At 59.0% G+C, this 18,353-nt stretch overlaps 1 protein-coding gene across 1 annotated transcript in view; it reads right to left on the bottom strand.

Moving 5' to 3' along the window:
• Nucleotides 1–18,353, bottom strand: part of MAP3K1 (mitogen-activated protein kinase kinase kinase 1) — a 59,529-nt gene that overhangs the window by 10,060 nt on the left and 31,116 nt on the right. Inside the window, exons 3-16 of the mRNA XM_037038551.1 lie at nt 16,942–17,137; nt 14,024–14,229; nt 13,565–13,681; nt 12,841–12,989; nt 12,367–12,488; nt 11,524–11,605; nt 11,243–11,411; nt 10,456–10,728; nt 7,650–7,771; nt 6,175–6,266; nt 5,713–5,902; nt 4,208–5,456; nt 3,685–3,837; nt 2,912–3,074 (exon numbers count right to left, since the gene is read on the bottom strand). Of these exons, the coding sequence (XP_036894446.1) occupies nt 2,912–3,074; nt 3,685–3,837; nt 4,208–5,456; nt 5,713–5,902; nt 6,175–6,266; nt 7,650–7,771; nt 10,456–10,728; nt 11,243–11,411; nt 11,524–11,605; nt 12,367–12,488; nt 12,841–12,989; nt 13,565–13,681; nt 14,024–14,229; nt 16,942–17,137 (3,283 nt within the window). The remainder of the gene's footprint in view (nt 1–2,911; nt 3,075–3,684; nt 3,838–4,207; nt 5,457–5,712; nt 5,903–6,174; nt 6,267–7,649; nt 7,772–10,455; nt 10,729–11,242; nt 11,412–11,523; nt 11,606–12,366; nt 12,489–12,840; nt 12,990–13,564; nt 13,682–14,023; nt 14,230–16,941; nt 17,138–18,353) is intronic.

Genomic DNA, 18,353 nt, shown 5'->3' with positions numbered 1-18,353 from the left:
CGCACCGTGCGATTGCGGAGGGCCACAGAGGGAGACCCTGGCAGCGACGCCGTCACAGGGCCCCTCACAGTGGGCAAGAGCGGCCTCTCGCATTCCAGAAGGTTGTGTGGTCAACCCCTGGTTGGAGTGCGGGTGGGAGGCAACCAACAGACATTTCTCCTTCACGTCACACCGATACCCCCTCCCCACACTTCTCTAAAATCGGTGACATTTCCTCAGGTGAGGATGCCTGATAAATAACTGACAAACAAAATAACAGCAGTGGGCTTTAATGAGCCATTTACATCAATGGGGAAATCATCTTGACAGAAGACCAACAGAGAAAGACTGGCCTTAAAAGCCTCGTGGCCGTGACTGGTGTGGTCAAAGCCTTTCATCCAGAAGGAGCAGAAGACCCATTTGCCTCAAGCGTGCAGGGAAGGTTTTCAGGGACGGACCATGTGTGAGGCCACAAGTCTCAGTAAAGTTAAGGAGACTGGAGTCACCCGGGCATGTCCTCTGACCACAGAAATATGAGACTGGAAATCAATTACAAGAAGGAAACTAGAAAAACCACAAACACATGGAGACAAAACATTCAACAGGATAACAAAAACATCAAAGAGGAAGTAAACAAGTATCTTGAGACCTGATGTGAAAATCCCATTGACGACTGCATCTCAAAGAATAAGGTACCTAGACAGAAACTTAACCAAGGAGGGGTAAGGCCCGCTCTCTGAAGTCTAAGACCTGGAGGAAGCTGAAGAGGACACAGAGGGAAGGAGAGCCCGTGCTCGCGGGCTGGGAAGCCTGGTGTCTGTAAGATGCCCAGGCCCCCCGAGCAGCACAGATCTGGTGCAGCCCCCGCTGAAGTACCGACGGTGCTCTCGGAGCCAGAGTGAATCTCCTTGGAGTCCACATGGAGCCACGAAAGGCCCCCAACAGCCAAAGCAATCCTGGGAAAGATGAATGAGGCATTCTTGAGAAGCACGGTCCCTGATTTCAAAACTATACTCCAAGCTACAATAATCAAAGTAGTATGGTACTGTTACAGAACAGACACATGAGTGGATGGAACAGACTAGGAAGACCAGAAATTAACGGACACTTATGTGGTCAATTAATCTACAACAAAGGAGGCAGGAACGTACAATAAGGCAAAGATGGTCTCTGATAAATGGTGTTAGGAAAACTGGACCACTTTTTATACTATATACAAAAATAAACTCCAAATGGATTAAAGATTGACATGTAAGACCTGAAACCATAAAACTCCTAGAAGGCAACACAGGCACAAACTCTTTGACATCAGTCTTAGGAATATTTTTTTGGGATAAGTGTCCTCAGAAAAGGACAACAAAAGAAAAAAAATGGGACTACACCAAACAAAAGCTTTTGCACCTTAAAGGAAATCAACAACCACACCAAAGTCAGCTGCTTGGTCGCTCAAGGGAAGAAGATACTCACACCAATGTGTCTGATGAGAGGTCAAGATCCAAAACACACGAAGAACCCATACAGCTCAATGTCAGAAAACCAAACAACCCCAAAAAAGAAAGAAAGAGGAAAAGGAAGAACACCCCTAACAAACCTTTTAAAAATGGGCAGAAGACCGAACGGAAGCGTCTCCTAAGAAGACGTACAGGTGACCACTAGACATGTGAAAAGAGGCTCAACGTCACTAATCAGCAGAGCTGTCACCTCACAGCGGTCAGAATGGCCGTCACCGATAAACCCACACACGACAAGTGCCGACGAGGACGTGGAGAAGGGGACCCTCATGCGTGGCTGGTGGGAGTGCAGCCTGGGGCAGCCCCCGTGGGACACAGTGTGCAGGGTCCTCAAAACTATGAAAACTATGTATGACCCCGCAACCCCACTCCTGGGCATTTCTCTGAAGAAAGAGAAAGCAGCAACTGGCCAAGATGTGTGTGCACCCCCGTTTTCATCGCTGTGCTATTCGCAGCGCGTAAGAAATGGCAGCACCCGGGCGTCCAATGGCAGACGCGTGGGTAAAGAAGGAGCACTGCTCAGTTGTGGGAAAGGTGAAATCCTGCCACTTGTGGGAACAGAGACGGACCTGGAGGGTGTTGTGCTCAGTGACGTGAGTCGGGAGGAGACAAACCGTAGGATCCCCCCCCCGCAGGCGGCAGCTGAAGGACACGCAGACGAACAAGCAGGACGGGGCAGAGACAGGCTCCCAGACGGGGGCACTGTCAGGGGAAAGGGTGCTGGGGGGCTCTGTGGGACGCTGGGGTGGGGGCGGGGGGCAGGGGGCGAGAGGCAGGGGCTCCCGCCTGTAAAGTGAGCCAGTCGCAGGGATGCAAGGCACAGGACAGGGACGGGAGTGGACGGCCTTGCCCTACTCTGGTGACAGGGGGTCACGGACATCGAGTGCTGGCCCCTCGTAAGGTGTGGAATCACTACACCCTGTGCCTGTGCACACACTGTGTGTCACTGCCCCTCCGCCGGAAAGCAGGGACTGGTACGTGGACACACGCCCTTCAGACTCGAAACACAGTGCCGTCTTCCCTGGCTGACACAGGGGACAAGGTTCGACGTCACGCTCCAGTGCCAGCTGCCTAAGATAAACTCTAAGTCCTGTCTGAATCAGTTTCGTACCTGTCCAATTAATGGAAAAATGTGGATCTTATACCTGGAGGTTAAAAGACCCCCATTCCTATAAAACACTGCCACACAATCATTTTAAAACAAACACCGAGAAAGTGTAAGAGGCAGAAGCGATGGATGTTTTCCTCGTCTCAGTGAGGGACAACGCAGTGTTCACAGGCCACCCACCGCACCAGGGCAGCCGGCTTTGAGAAACTGCCGATCAGCGAAAGGTAAGTGCTCATTCGGACGTGTTCCCTGAACACCAAGCAGAGCGCCAAGCCCGCGCACAGCGTCACCTCGGGACCCTGAGGGCGCCCACCTGCCATCCACTCGATGAAGAGGTTGTAGCTGCTCCTCTCGCACGTCGCCCCCAGCATTCTGATCACGTTGGGGTGGCTCAGGCGGCTCATCATCCTGATCTCCTCCCGCAGAGCCTCCACCACCTCCTCCTGCTCCGCCGACGTGTTTCGGATGTACGTCACCTGCGCCAGGAAACCCCACGCGTACAGAGCCTGGTGTGGCGACGAGTCTCCGGGCGCCGTGCCCACCAGCAACCCGACCCAGAACGGACGGACCCACGGGAGCCCCTCTGTTCACAGCCGATGGCCTTTACACTCACGGGCGTGACGTCGACACTTCACAGAAAACCTGGTCCAACTTTTTTAGAGAGTAAGAATCTTGCTTTAGAACCAGTGAAACAATCAGGAAAATGGCCACGAGAAAGGAAAAAGGGGGCTGGCCAGTCCTCCAATACTGTCTGAGGACGACGTCAGAAGTGGGACTCAGTCCTGGGGGGGCACCCACACTGTGGAGGGCGAACCACCGAACCCTCAGGAGGACGTGTGCCAGTCTCCTCGCTGAGGGAGGAGGAAAGCCTAGCCCCCACCCGCCAAGAATAGACACAGACAAAGCCCCAAACAGCCTGCACCCCCGTGCTGCACTCCCACTTCCACGGTCCATGGGGCTCTGGCACCATCTCCGTTGAAACTGAGGTTTCTGAGAACATGAAGAGCTGAAGCCCAAACACACAGGGCCACTCGCTCACTCTCAGGCTCATGATCTCAGTCGCTTCTGTCCGCACTGCACACGTACCTGTTTCACAGCCATCAGGGTGCCGGTCCCCACGTCCTGGGCCTGGTAACAAGAAGAGAAGGCCCCCAGGCCTATCTGCTGGCCTTTCAACCACTCCACGTCTTCTCTGTAGGGGAGCTTCGCCGCGGTGTGCCCTGGCAGGGTCTCTGGCGTCTGCATGGTAAACGAGAGCATCTTTTTATCGTCACATTAGAAAAGGGACTGGCCTGGCCAAATCCTGTGCGTATTCAGTCTGGCTTCCCACGCCACCCAGGGACTGTGCTGGTAACAGACATGCAGCAGAGGGGACCACCATGACGAGTCCCAACCAGAAACGCCTCTGAACTGGGCAGGAGCATTTTTGTTCGGTGACACAAGCACCATAATGAATCCTACACGGAAACCCCCTCTCTAATGCGGACCGCCTGTCAGAGCGACGGCTGTGCAGATGCGCTGTGGCCCTTTAAAGCCCCTCTCTAACGGGGACCGCCTGTCAGGGTGACGTCCCTGTGCAGATGCGCTGTGGCCCGGGCCCCGCACTCACGTCCTGCTGGATGATGATGACGTCCTCCCCGTCCCCCACCTGCAGCTGCGGCACGGTGGGGAGCGCGTCCTGAGACGCGGACATGGCCATGGCCATGGCCAGCGCCGCCTCCTCCTCGGCCTCCAGCTTCTCCTTGCACTGCTGGTTGTGGGTCACGTCATCTCGGTAGGTGCCGTCGCTCTCGTCCTTTTCAGGGGAGAGGACAGCCACTTCTGACTTGAAAGTGACTGTGGTGTCACTCGAGGGCATGGACGCCTCGAGGAGGTCCTCGATGCTGGAGTTGAGCTCTGCGTTGACATCTAACCTGCCCTTGTCCTCCACGGGGGTGAACACTGTCTTGTCGCTGGGGATGACAGCGTGACTGCTGCTGCCCAAGCTGTCATCACCCCTGCACGGGCTGTCCAGGTCAAGGGTCAGGCTGTGCTGGGTGGCGTCGCCCTGTTTACCAGAGCTGCCCGGGGGCAGCCGAGCCGGCTTTGGCCTGTGGATGGTGCTGCAGGGCGGGGGCCCGCATGGAGTGAAGACCGGGGAGAGCTTGTCCGAGTCTTTGTTTTCAGAGCAGTTTCTCTGGAACTGCAGGGAAAACTTGCGCTGCGTTTGGGGGGATGCCGAAGGAACTTTGCAGGGAGCGAACCCGTGAGGTCTGGGCCTGGAGCTGTCAGGCATGGAGGAAGACGGGGCTGAGGGGGCTGGGGGCGCGAAGGCGGAGTGCAGGGAGAGGGGGGATGAGTTGAGACACTGGCTGTGGGGTCTGCCCTTGGTCTGCACCACGGGCTTCGGCTGCTCTGTCGTGGCCGAGCCCAGAAGCCCCACAGAAAGGCCGGCCAGTCTGTCGGAAACATCCTCGGAGCTGGCGCTCAGCCTTGCAACCCGCAGACCCCTCCCAGTTCTTCTCGTGGGGTCCATGCGCTCGGTGGGGCTGTGCTCTGCAGCTCCCGGGGGGCTGTCACGGCCCGACACCGGCAGGAAGCTGCCCTGTCGGCTGTCCAAAGCATCCTCGCCGCCCAGCTGCAGGGCCTCGGCAATGTCCACCTCCTCCGCGATGGCCATCAGCCGGCGGCGCATCCTGGCGAAGTGGGTAGAGCTGGACACACTCAGCATCTCCAGCAGCTTGGAGAACACACGGGGTACGGCAGCGACCATTCTCGCGGAGCTCAGGTAGACCCTCCGGGAGAGCTTGCCCACCATGGAGTGGGGGTTATCGATGGACTGCAGGGCGAAGCTCAGGAGCGAGAGCAGCTTCTGGTACCTGCAAGGGAGACGTGCCGGTTACTGCGCAGATCACAGTCCCTGCAGAACAACACAGGCGGAAGGAAGATGGGGCAAGTTACAGCTGCCCTTGAAAGAAAAGCCAAGGAACGAGCCTAGACTTCGGGTCTTCGTGTGTGTCAAATGGCAGTAACCACGTGTCCACTCTGCAACGTCTGCGTATTTCACAAAGCCAGAGCGTCCTGTTTGTGGGGGCTGGGGTGTGCAGCGGGGCGGGGAGGCAGGGGAGAGCCCACCTGACTTCCACAGGCTCAGCCTGCGCAGCCTCGGGACTGACGACGTGGGGGTAGAACTCGGCGGGGAACTCCAGCAGCAGTCTGTCAATCAGGCAGAGGCGGCCCAGGAGCTCCTGCCAGCCGTTGGGTTCAGTGTGGTTCCCAAGAACACAACTCACAACAAAATCAACGCCCCCGACACCAATGGACCCTGCAGAAAGGGAGGTGGCAGTGCGTGACCGAGACGGAGTGACGCTGCAGCCTCCCAGGAAACACAAGCACACAGCGCCAGACGCCCTCATGGCTGGAGCTGGAGGAGGAGCTGCTCTTGGGCTCTCACTCGGGCCCAACACCCGCTGATGGAGTCAGTTTACAAATCACCTTGAAATCCCGCAACTGCGGCACCAGAGATTAGGAGGCTGGACAGTCTGCTAAGGAAAACGGTACATCAGGGGATGTCGATTTTAAGTAAACAGTCATTACCAGCTTTGAGTATCTCCCTGCCAACAGCCAACTCCCCCGCCTGGCCCTTGCAGAGCTCCAGCAGCGTCGAGACGGACAGCTGGCTAGTGCGGCTGAAAAGGAAAGGATGTGGTCAGACTCACTGCTGGGTGGACGCGCAGGGGCAGAGTCCGGCGAGGCGGGGAGCAGTGGGCCCCGGACCACCTGCTTTTCTGCTGCCCAAGCTGCACTCACAGCGTCGCTGCAAATGGCCGCGTTCATCAGTGGGTCTGACTGCCTGAGTTCGGCCTCCCCGCACTGCGAGCAGAGTCTCTGCTCATGGCTCTCAGACACAAGTGCTGATTTCAGTGTCAAACCCGGTAAGAGAAAAGGCTTCTTTTCATTAGCATATCTTGTTAAAATAAAAAAGACTCAAGATGTTTTGGTTCCTTAATTTCCACTAGATTTTCTTGGAGTGAAAATAAGACCTTCCTAATCCAACCCTTTACATTCTCTTATACAGCAGAATGAGTTCCAAATACAAAACTCTCTTTACGGTATTTCCTACAGCATTCATTGAAGTGACCCAATAAACAACCTGAGTTTCAAATTTTAGAAAACAGACAACGGGACAAATGCCACAGAGCACTGAAGGTCTCCGAAAAACTCACTCTAGTACTGCAGTGCCGTGAGTTTTCAGTGGGTCTTACAAACTGTTAACCTGCCTAGGGGTTCTCAGGGTCATGGCATCCTCTCTAGGCCCCGGGAAAGCCTCCGGCACCGCCAGCCTGCGGGCTCGTGTGCCAGCGCAGGCGGAGGGCAGGCTGGGAGCGGGGCTGAAGCAGAGCACCGGGTGCTGAGCCCTGCACACCACACCACGTGACTGAGGGGGACGCGGCGCAGCGAGCAGGGGCGACTTGGGACCCCGGACGCTCCTTACTGCCGAGGCCTGGTGAACGCCCACTTGCGTGGCTGTGCTTGCTTAGTGAGGAGGGGCCTTCCCACCCACAGGGTGGGTGCGAAGAGGGGCCAGGAGTCTGGGGGATGCTCGGCCGTGCTCGGTGTTCCTGTCCCCAGACCTCATACCCCCCCCCCCCGAGTCTCTACCCTCTAATGAGGGTCACTCTGGTCCCTTGTCGACGTTTAAGGAGGGTGCAGGGGTACGTGGAGTTGGGGGGTGTTGTTATTTGACATAAACTCTCACAATTAGAATGAAATTCCATTACACAGGGAATAAAGACATTGTTTTTCCTTTGGGGAGGGGTCCTGGTGACAAGGCAATCGGATAGAAAGACCCCACTGGGCCTGCCCTGCGTCACCCGGGCTCTTAAGGGGAGTGATGCCTGACAGTCGAGCACATCAGCTACTGTCCCATCAGCTGGCCTGGAGAGGAGGCTGTCAGGGGACACCCAAGGGCTCCCCACACGGAGAGCTTGGGGCAGGTCCTTGTGCTCTCCAGTCCCGGGGCCTCACCAGCTCCCCCCAGGGGCATGAGGTGGCCCAGCCGCAGGGCTCACCTGTTGGAATCCGCACACTTGACCAGGATGGTGTCCACCACGGGCCGCAGAAGCCGCTGCAGTCTGAGTCTCTCCGCCAGGCTGTGGCAAGGTGTGTACACGAGCATGGCCCGCAGCGTTTTCTGGGGGTGAGACCAGGGCCCAGGTCAGCCACCCCAAGGGCGTCCGAGAGGAAAAGCCACCCTGGGGCCGACTGAGTGACAGGGACACAGCACGGCCACACGCATCTCGAGACTCCCTGACGCAAGTGTACGATGGGACAGACAGACGGAGTAGGGAGGAGGTCAGTGAGCTCTTCCTGCAGTTTTTTATGGACTGAACTAAGTTCAAGATGGAAAGTCAAAGTTATTTTAAAAAGAGATCGAGAGCAGAGCCAACCTGATAGAGCCCCTGAAGGCCAAAGTAGGAATGGCTGAGCAACAGAGTACGCGGTGGGGGCACTGAGTCGGGGGGGCTGCTGGGGCGGCAGGGGCAGGTGCACGCAGATGGGACACGGCACCACAGTGCTGTTAGCACCGGAGTTCCGGAGTGGGCGGTGCACGGTGACTGCACGGGAGACTGTGTTTGTGTGCAATGCACTCTGAGCCCTTCGTGGGGAAGTGTCCTGACGCCTACAAGAACTCTCAAAGGGTTCAGCAAAAATCACGCAAGGGGGGGAGCAGGACGGGGAAGGAGGTGTCAGGCCAGAGGCTATCTCTGCCACCACGTGCTGGGCACCCCGTGACTGTGGAGGCACCAGGCCGCGGTGAGACCCAGAGTCCCCGCACGCTGGGGGCTCGCAGACAACTGGGGAAGCCCTTGCCCTTCAGAAGAGACAACCAGACCACAGTCAGCGTGTGGAGCGTGCTGGCCCCCCAGGGCTGCGTGGGAGAACAGACTGTGGGGAGGCCGACGCGGGGGGTGATGCGCCTGCCCCGTGCTGCCCAGCACACACCAGCTCATCGGAGGTCCACCAGCAAACAGACCTAGCCCCCGACAGACCTGGTGCTCGAAGACTCTGAGCACACTGGACCCTGTCCCCACAGCCGCACCTGCCCTGCGCCACGGGAAATGCTGCTGCGGCCCCAGAGCCGGGCAGACCCCTGGTGGAGGTGGGGGGCCGTGGGTTGCCCTCCCGCTGTGCTCGGTGTGGTGTGGGGTCTCCATGTCAGACCTGAGCAGAAAATGCTTTCGTCATTTTACAAGTGAGAGTCTCAGGGTCCTGAGGTCACATTGACAGCAGACAGGAGACCCAGACCTTAAGTCGGGGACTCTGCCCTGAACCATGTGTGCTCCTGGCGCCCCTCGAGAGAGACGACTCCGTCTCTGTGGGAGCGCAGCTGACCTTCCACACAAGGAAAGTCACCGGGAATCGGCTCTCGTCAGTGTCCACCGAAGAGAGGTCAGGGTAACTGATCACCTGATCGAGTGCTTTGCCTCGGTCGTGTGTAAGGGAAACGTGAAAAAGTGAACAGCAAAGCCCTGCTGTAACAGGGCGCAGCCAGGAGGGGGGCCCCCAAAAAGAGATTTGGAATGGGGTCCAGAACTCAAGGTGTCCAGAAACTGTTAGACATAAGATGTCCTCACCTCTTACCACCCCCACAGGTGTCAGTTGAGGGAAGGGACAAATGGAGAGGACCATTGAGAGCTGTTTTGGATAGCAACAGTTTTGCAGATGACTTCTAGAATGGTCACTTAACATATCTATAACCTTTAACTGGTTTCATAGATATGTTAAATAGCTGTGGCCTTGCTTTGAGCCAGGGAGAAGGGAGTGACTTCCACCAGGATGTAATTGGGAGGCAACACCCCCTGGTTAGAGCACCTGCATGAGAACTTGGAGTTGACTGGCTCCACGCCATGGGGGCCACGCCTGCCTAGACTCACTATGGCCGCCCAGTAAAGCTGGGAGGATATGGGAGTCCTGGCAGGTGTAGCCGATTGTGGGAGGAGTCGGAAATGGGGCTGCAAAGGAGGACTGGCTCGGGGATTTAAACCCAGGTGCGCAGCCATTGGAGGAGGACCACACGATTCTGGCAGAGTGGGGACCCCCGCAGCCATGTGAGAAGAGAAGAAGAACCATGCATGCAGTTTTGGCCAGAGTGGGGACCCCTGCAGCTCTGGTAGAAGAGGAACAGGTGGCTTTGGGGCGCTCCCTTTGGCCGTGGGGCCGGGGAAGCGGGAGAGACTTTGCCTGGAAAATGGGTACAAAGAACTCTCGCCAGTGGACCATGAGAAGGTGCCACATGGCTTTGGAGTAATTAGAGATCCTGCCTGGATGGCGACACAGCTGACCATGCCAGCGGCCTGAAACACAGATGTGTGCTGCTTTTCCTGAGTTGCGGTACCCCATATTAGGGCAGGGGGAGAAGGAAGTGCTGTGGGTGTCTGTGGTTATCCTGAAAAAAACTTTGATATATTAATGGGGACATTGGGCCACTACTTTAAGTCTGTGTAGCTTTGAATAAACCTTTCCTTTTCACAGGTCTCTGGCATTGAGACGTCTTTCCTCTGGCAGCGGACAGACGAGCCCAGGAGGTATCAGTGCACCGTCCTTGGGGGGGCCCTGTTGTTCTGTGGCAGTTTTTGGCCTCCCTGGGTGGGTCCAATGTCGCCCCCCAGACCTCTGTTCGGTAACACTGCTGCAGCACATGGGTGCAGAGGAAAACAAGCAAAATCTGGTGGATGCAGAGATAAGTGGGAAACTGCAACTTCCTGGGATCGCGGGAGGAAAACGTTTGCCTGGACCTCGGCAACGCTAAGCAGTGACCCATCAGAGCCCGGCCAACCACCCCGCAATGCTGTGGTTAGGAGTGAAGCTACTTACTAAAGCCGCAACGTACACTTTGTACACGGGGTCCGCACACACCATGGACAGAACGCTGCAGCAGGCCCCCACCACGTCCGCCGAGGTGCTGGGCGCAGGGGGCCCCGGGGCAGCCCCAGCACTTGGGCTGCCCCCGCCCCCGGAGTGACCGGTGCTCTCCCCGTGGGCCAGCAGCAGCGCCCCACTGACGTCGTGGGAGAGGCGCCGAAGAGCCATCTCCCGGATGCTCCAGTTTCTAGAGAACAGGCAGCCGACCAGTTCTAGCCCAAACACCTGCAACCAAACACAAAGGGCGCTCAACGCGCAGGAACAGAGGGAACCCGAAGCACCTGAATTCGGCCTGAATGTCGCTGCCGAAGGAGAACTGGGCAGGGCGCGGACCGCCACTGCACCACACGCTCTCGGGCCCGTCCAGCAACACCGCTGAGCAGGAAGGTACACTCACGTTTGGGTGGCCACTGTCAAAAGTCCTCAACACCTACCAGTTCAGGTAAAACGAAGAGTGAACTCCATGGACCGGATGGACAGATGCATGGGAGTGGACGCACTTCTGTGCTCACCCCCAGACAAAACACGTCCCTGCAGAGCCCCGACTTCGTGTCCACAGTCAGGCAGCTCACAGGGAGGACGCGGGCCCCAGTACAAACACCGGTGGTAAAATTAACATTTCAGTGGCAGAAGAGTCCCGACTGGAGCGACAGAAGCACTTTCTCACTGTGCATCGGGCCAACAGCGGCAATCGCTGGTCTGCAGCCCTTTCTTCGAGGGGAGGGGCGAGGTTGCTTACCTGGATCCAGGGCTCGGCTAAGTCCTTGTGCACTGGAGGGACCTGCTGGGCCCCGTAGTGGGTCAGGTGGAGGCCGCTCTCCTGAGTTCTGCGCTGTGGCCCGGCCAGAGGCTGCGGCTGGGCGGCCCGCAAGGACGATGGGGAGTCCACAGGGCCGGGCAGCTCGTGACTGAACAGGAAACCAGCAAGGCAGCTGTCAATGCCCAACAGGGCCGAACAACGCCACGAGGACGCTGTAACATCCCCCCAACGTGTCCGCGCCACTCATGCAAAACCGTTACCTGTAGAAATCGTGGGACCTCCACCTGGACCTACAGAGGGGACATATCAGAGGCTCTCTGTTCCTCCTGCACTCCTCCGCCCCTGGGGAGGGGGAGACAGCGCGTCACGGGTTGGCACCGTGCGTCAGGGCAGGGAGGGCTCAGACCGGGTGCCCGGGTCCACCCACGCTGCCACGTCACTAGCTACGGTGCGCGCTGCGCCGCCTGCACGCCAACCCCCCCACTGGCCGCCCCCACCTGCACGCGCCCTCAGGCGGGTCGCAGTCACACCTCAACTCCCTGCACTGCTCCGCCTGCGGAGCTGACCCCACGTCTCCCCTAACGAGGCTCATCTGACCCCAGACCCTAGACTGCCATCTGTGGTGGTTCACACTGCGCCGCCACACGGGGGGGGGGGGGCAGAGGTGGGCTGACAGCTGTCTGTGTGGAAATGCAACAGTAATCAATGAGCGACGACCCAGAACCAACTCTGGGTTCCATGGGCGCACAGCCGCCGCCCCACTCTGTGCACTGTCCTTCCCTCGCCAGTCTCCTCGCAGGCCACGCTCGGATCCTAAAGAAGGTGCAGGTGACCCCTGCACAACACGGGGGGCAGGGGTTCTGGTCTGCCCCCACCCAGCAGCAGTGAAAGCCCAAGTAACTGCCGACGCCCCAGACCCTGACTTCCAGGAGCTTCTGCCCACGGAGCTGCGGGGCTCCTGGGCAGCACCCAGTGCAGGTTCCGCGACCGACCCACGGCGTCCTCAGAGGGAGCGCGCTGCAGGGGGAAGGGGACACAGCCCCCACGTGCAGGACCACCCTGCCCCCTGCCCCCGCCCCCAGCCCGGGGAGCTGGGCACCTACAGATGGACATGCAGTGGTGGTGCAGCTTGTTCCGGCAGCCGTCCTCACACACGGTCAGGCTCTCCTCGTCCAGCATGCCCAGAAGGCAGATGGGGCACAGCTGCTCCTCCTCGTCCTTCATGCTGCGATGCGCAGACAGCAGCGGTCAGCACAGAGCCGGGTGGCAGCCTGCCACGCCACCAAGTGGCGGCAGGGCCACAGTGGCTGCTCACTGTTCACACCGGCCACACTCTTGTGACACGGACACCAATTCTCCTCTGGTGTCCAACGTGCCACTTTTGACGCTGCGGCTTTCAGGGCAAAACGTCCCTATGTGTCCACACACACGCACTCACACGGCCTTCAGCATGTTTCACCCCTGCTTTTAACTCGAAAGCCGAGACAATGGTTTTAGAGCAACTTAACAAGCAGGTGTAGAAAATGACCCTAAAGTTATGAAGCAGCACCGCATCTGCTCACTGTGGGCACACCGACCTGTTCTCCGAACTCGACGTGGACGTGCTCGGCGAGGACGCGGGGTGGGAGTTCGACATGCGGGACACGAACTTCTGGATGGTGCTGCGGGACGGGGCTTTGATGCGCGAGCTGCGCCGGCTGTGGTACCTCTGGAACAGGCTCTCCACCTGGCGCCGGAGAGACGGTGCCGACCGTGTTCGTGCGCACAGAGCACACGAGCAGCGCTCGAGGTTCAACCATTGGTCTTTTCTTTCAGAAGGTTTTCACAAAGCCAACTTAAGAGGTTCAAAACTAAGCCCTGGCTGGTGTGGCTCAGTGGATTGCGCGCTGGCCTGCGAACCACAGGGTCGCTGGTTCGATTCCCAGTCAGGGCACATGCCTGGGCTGCAGGCCAGGTCCCCAGAAGGGGGCACCCGGGAGGCAAATGCACATCAATGTTTCTCTTCCTCTTGTTCTCCCGCCTTCCCCTCTGTCTAAAAAGAAGTAAATAAAACCTTAAAGAAAAAAGAGCTTCAAAACTAAGAACACACACAGCTCGCCAGGGACAATATTTTTACAGCCAGCCAGTGTTCACTTGTCTTTCCATCAGGAAGGAGACACTAATTCTGCAACGAACGACAAGAGAGCCATTTACACCCTCAAACCTCCCAGACAACTACCGTCTATCTACACCCCGGGAGAAGTTCAGGAAGCACGCCGTGACGTGGCTGACAGTTCACACTACGGCATTCACACAAGTCACCTCGAAGTTCTTCAAGGCCTTCCGCCACAGCAGGGGGTCCGAGGGCTCCAGCCGGAACACCCGGAGCATCACGAAGAGCAGGTGGGTGCAGAGGGCCCCGCGCCCGCAGCTGCAGCTCTACAGGGCGAAGTGGCAGCCACTGAGGCTCACGCGGCCCTGCCGAACCCCTCGGCCGATCGCTTCTGAGCCCCTCCCAAGCCTAGCACGCCAAAGGCTCTAGCGACTAGGGTGCAAGAAGAGCCCACAGCTGTCTCCGAAAGTTAACCTCTTAGTTTGGTGAGTTTATTAGATAGATCCAGTCTGTATTCTAACGTGCGCTGAGTTGCAGCGTGAACCTTCATAGACACATCACACACACTTAGCCCAGAATCTACTCGGGACTCGCTGCAGCTCACGGAGTCGTGACGGAGCCCGAGCTCACGCTAGACACCCCAAACACGCGTGAGTGGCCGACTCTACCTGTGGCCCGATGAACACCCGGTACTTGTTGTCGGGGCTGTCACCGCCCACCAGGAAGGAGTTGGGCCCGATCTGCTGCAGCAGGTAGAGCCGGGCCCGCATCACCTTGCTGACCCGGCGGCCAGTCTCCTCGGGGCTGTACGGGGAGAAGCCGTCGGGGGAAGGGGCTCTCCGAGGGGGCGTGGTCCTCCCACTCTGAAACGGCAGGAAAGTGGCACGTGTTAGGGGACCTGCACCCTCCCTGAACAGGTGCACTTGCCCAGAAAGGCCCACCTCAGGCAGCACCTGGCCTTTCGAGTCTGAGGAAAACCTCAACACTCAACGGAGCAGGACAAAGTGTGTTCTGCAAATGCTTCCATCTGACACTCTCACTGCATGTGACCCTGTGGAATCTCAGCCACCCCACGCAGCCCACGACAGCTCTCCGGCTGAGACGAGAGCTCAGAGTGTTACAAATCACGGAGACCTATGTTCTTTGACAAGCACCATGTAATCCAGAATCAAAAGCACAAGAAGTTCACCTCGCCGGCCAGTAGAACGATGTCTTTCTTCGGGACCTGAACGCCAACTGCTCCCACTAAAGGTGCAGCGGGCAGCCCACCTCAGTTCCTGGTGGGTGGCTCTTCCAACTAGGTGGCCTCCCCACAGGGGACAGGCACTCCCAGGAGTGGGGTGGCCTGTGCTGCTCCAGGGCCCCCCAGGGCTCGGTCTTTCTGTCGGGGGCCCGGGGCAAGTCCAGTTAGCTGTCCCCGAGGCCTCTGGGAAGGGTAAGGGAAGAGAAGTGCTGGTGGGATGGGGACTCGAGAGGCTCCAGAGACCTCGTGGCTCAGCAACCACACTCCCTCGTGTGAACCCAAGAGAAAGGAGGGACGCGCCCACAAGCGTCCACGGCAGCACTGTGCACAGCCGCCAGAGTGTGGAAACCGCCCCAGCGTGCAGCCGCTGAGGGGCACACGAGATGGGACCCCCATGCACCAGACTCACTCTGCACCTGATGGGACCAGAGGTGGACGGGGGGCGTCTCGGGCTAGGGAGGGGCCCACACTGGCTTGGGTGTCCTTATGGGGAGATGAAGACTGACATGTGTTGTGGTGACAGGTGCACCTCTGTGAACACACAAAACCCAGGAACTGCACAGTTTCAACAGGCCAGCGGCGCAGTACGCCAACCGCATCTCAACACAGCCGTTGGTTTCTAACAGGCAGCTACTCCAAAGTAACCACAGAACCAGTGAACGAGCCCACACACGCGTGCTCATCCACCTGCTGAGCACTCAGACCGTGGACGTGCTCGCAGAGGCACGGAGTGGCGTGCAGGTGAGACGGGCTTCCGCGGCGTTTTCTGTAGCGAGAGGTGCGTGAGGAATGCAGCTGCCGTCCGTGCGCAGACCACCGAGTGAACTACGATTCATCTGGACAGCAGAACGCTGTGCAGCCGCTGCCAAGAAGGAGGGGACCCGTGCCTCGTGTCTACCCTAGCGTGGGGGTGCAATCCCGGGGGGCACCTGCTGCGCACATCCCCTGCGCCGTGCCCACTCTAGCTCCAGGCGTGAGACCGCTTCCGGCGTCAGGCACCCACACGCGGATGCATGTGCCGGCTCAGTGAGAGCCTCTGTGTTGGGACAGGCCCTCTGAGACACTCCTGTTTTGGGCTTGACAGAAAGTTACCGTCTCACAGTCCCCACGATGACAGGTCCGCGGCCGAGGTGCTGGGGAGGGTCCGCCCTCCCTGCATGAACGCCTCTGTGCAGACCCTGCCGGCTCGATCTGAGCAGCAGGAGCCGAGAGCCCCCGACAGCTGGGCAGCGGCTGCGCTGGGTGCCGCGGGGGCAGACGAGAGCCACCGAGCCGGCCGCCCGGTGTGTGGACTGCCGAGCTAACGAACAACCGACCGGACATTAGCTAAAGAGTAGCTAACGCACAGTGTGTCAGTAAGAAGCTCACAGACACTGCCGGGGCCTCTGGCTTTCCCGTAAAGGTGTTCACTTACAGCTCAGTTCTAGAAGGGTCTGCGTGCGTGAACCGCCTCAGATCTGAGGGCAACCACGCCCCGTCACGGGCGCTGTCGCCGTTACTCCCCCGCCTCTCGTCAGCTCTCCGAGGTTGGAAGGTCAGGTTTAAAGCGGCCCTACTGTCCGCACACCTCTGTGACGTCCAGCTCAGTGTAGAAGACGGCGGGGTTCTCCTGACACCCCTGCATTCAATCGGCGGTGGCACAAAGTGTCGTTAAAACACGGGAATGTTCCCCTTCGACGCCACACAAGAGGCACAGCTGCTGGGTGGCAGCTGGCCTGGAACCGGCCGCCAGCGTGCTTGCCGTCCCAGTCAGGTCCAGGGGCAGCAGGGCCCCACGCTCTGAGGGGACGGCAGGCCAGGGTGACGTGTGCAGTCCTGTCCTGCTCCTCCAGAAACGCTGGCCCTTACGTGGGGCTGCCCTGCCAGGGCTCACTGCAAAGTAGGCAGAACACAGCCACGCTCGACCACATCATGATCTTGGGTGCGAGTCTCAGTTCAGGGAGGCTGCTGGTTTTCTGAAAGCCTATTTTTTGCTAGAAATCACAAATTCTACCACGGCGAAAAAACTCTTGCATTGTTCTCCTCCGAGTGACTCCATCATCTTAAGGAGGCCGTCTGTGCCCTCGTGACTTCTGTCCTTGCAGCGTGACCCTGTCCGTGTGGAGGCAGTGGTGCCCCTTCCCCAAATGTCCAGGCGGCCAGAGAGCACAGGGCGTCTCGGCTTCCCACACAATGAGCTCTGACCTAACGGACCCCCAGACAGGGTCTCGGGACCTGCCTGCCACCAACCCTGGGGGTGCAGGCCACACTGTGAGGGCAGCTGCTCCGACACGGGGACAGCGGACCTTCCAAACATCACAGAAACTTCACCTGTCTCAGCGATAGCACGTCAACTCACCGGCACTGGGGAAGCCCTTTTCCTCCTCACTCCTGGGGATTCCGACTTTGCCGTGCGCCCCGAGGGCGAGCTGCCAGGGGACGGGCTGCGGCGGCCTTTGGGAGCCGGAGACGCAGGGCTCGTCTGGCCCTCTGCTTGCGTCTCAGCGGCGAAGGCGTTGATCTCGGGTCCATCTCCTTTAACGGGGATTGGCTTTACCACCTGAATTAAACACCGACACACTGATCACTCGAAACATAAAGACAGTAAGTAAGCCTGAGCTCAGAGAGCTCTGTTGTGCAACAGCGGACAGACTTAACACGACCATCAACCTGCATTTAGCGTCACGGAGCCGTAAGTGTCAGCCTGCTGTGCCCGCACTGATGTCAGCCCTGAAGGCTTGTCCCCAGGCTGACATGTGGCCACACACACTTCGGGAACTTGGCGTTCCCTGCTGCCCCATGCCACGAGGGTAGCACGCAAGTGTGAAAGGCAAGCGCTCACAGTGCCCACAGGTGCTGACTCAGCTGGACGGAGGCAGGTGTTTCCCCTCCCACTTGCACTGGCAGCTGTAGGCCTTGCAGGCAGGACTGGTCGATGCGAAACCACCTGTGCTTCCTCCGGGGCAACCTTCTGTCACAGCAGGTGGTTCGAGCAGGGACTTCGGAAACCGAAAGGGCAGCTGGAAGCCCGAACACCCACCTCTGATGTGCAAGTGCAACTTGCAAGGCCTGCTGTTAGTGAAGCCAGGGCTTTCAGGCCCAGTCCAGCTAGGACCAGAGGCCGGAGGCGCTCTGTCCTGCTCCTCCAGAAACGCTGGAGAGAGCGTTTCCGGAGAAACGCTCCTTCCAGAGAAAGGAACAAGCAGCCCAGGTCGGCTCCGGGGGCCCTGGCGGGCGGGAGCGGGCAGCAGCGGGCGGCTCACAGGGAGGGCTGCGGGGGCCCCGGGGGTCTGGCTAGCGCAGAGCCGCCAGCGCATGCCTCTCAGGGGGCCTTCTGAGCCGACAGGAACGCTCTCCCACTGCCCAGCCACGGGGCCACCAGCCAGACAGGCTCCTGGGCTTTCGAAATGCGGGCGGTGGGACAGGAGTGCAAGTCTCACTTTCCCCGTTTGAACCTACACCGGCCCGTGGGGTGCGGATGCCGGGCAGCCGTTTGGCAGGGCTGTTGTTGCGGTGTGCTTGACTGACCTCGCGGTCGTACCCACCCCCTTGCCCCGACACACACACACCCCCCAACGCCAGGGCCGCCTCTGCATGGAGGCCACACGAAACTCGTGGTGCTGGCCGGCTGGGGCGCTGCGCCCCAGAGCACCAAGTGCAGGCCCTCTTCTGCCTCCAGAACGCAAGGAAGCCGTCCCGTGGGTCTGAAGATGAGCCCGCCTTCCCTCACACACTGAAGGCCAGACCCTCCACCAGCGAAGAGAGCACGGCAGGTT

The sequence above is a fragment of the Sturnira hondurensis genome, unplaced genomic scaffold (genome assembly GCF_014824575.4).
Source record: "Sturnira hondurensis isolate 20B ecotype Veracruz unplaced genomic scaffold, ASM1482457v3 Scaffold0024400, whole genome shotgun sequence".
NCBI lineage: Eukaryota > Metazoa > Chordata > Mammalia > Chiroptera > Phyllostomidae > Sturnira > Sturnira hondurensis.
Note: the sequence above shows the minus strand (reverse complement) of the source record. Positions and strands in the feature narration are given on the sequence as shown.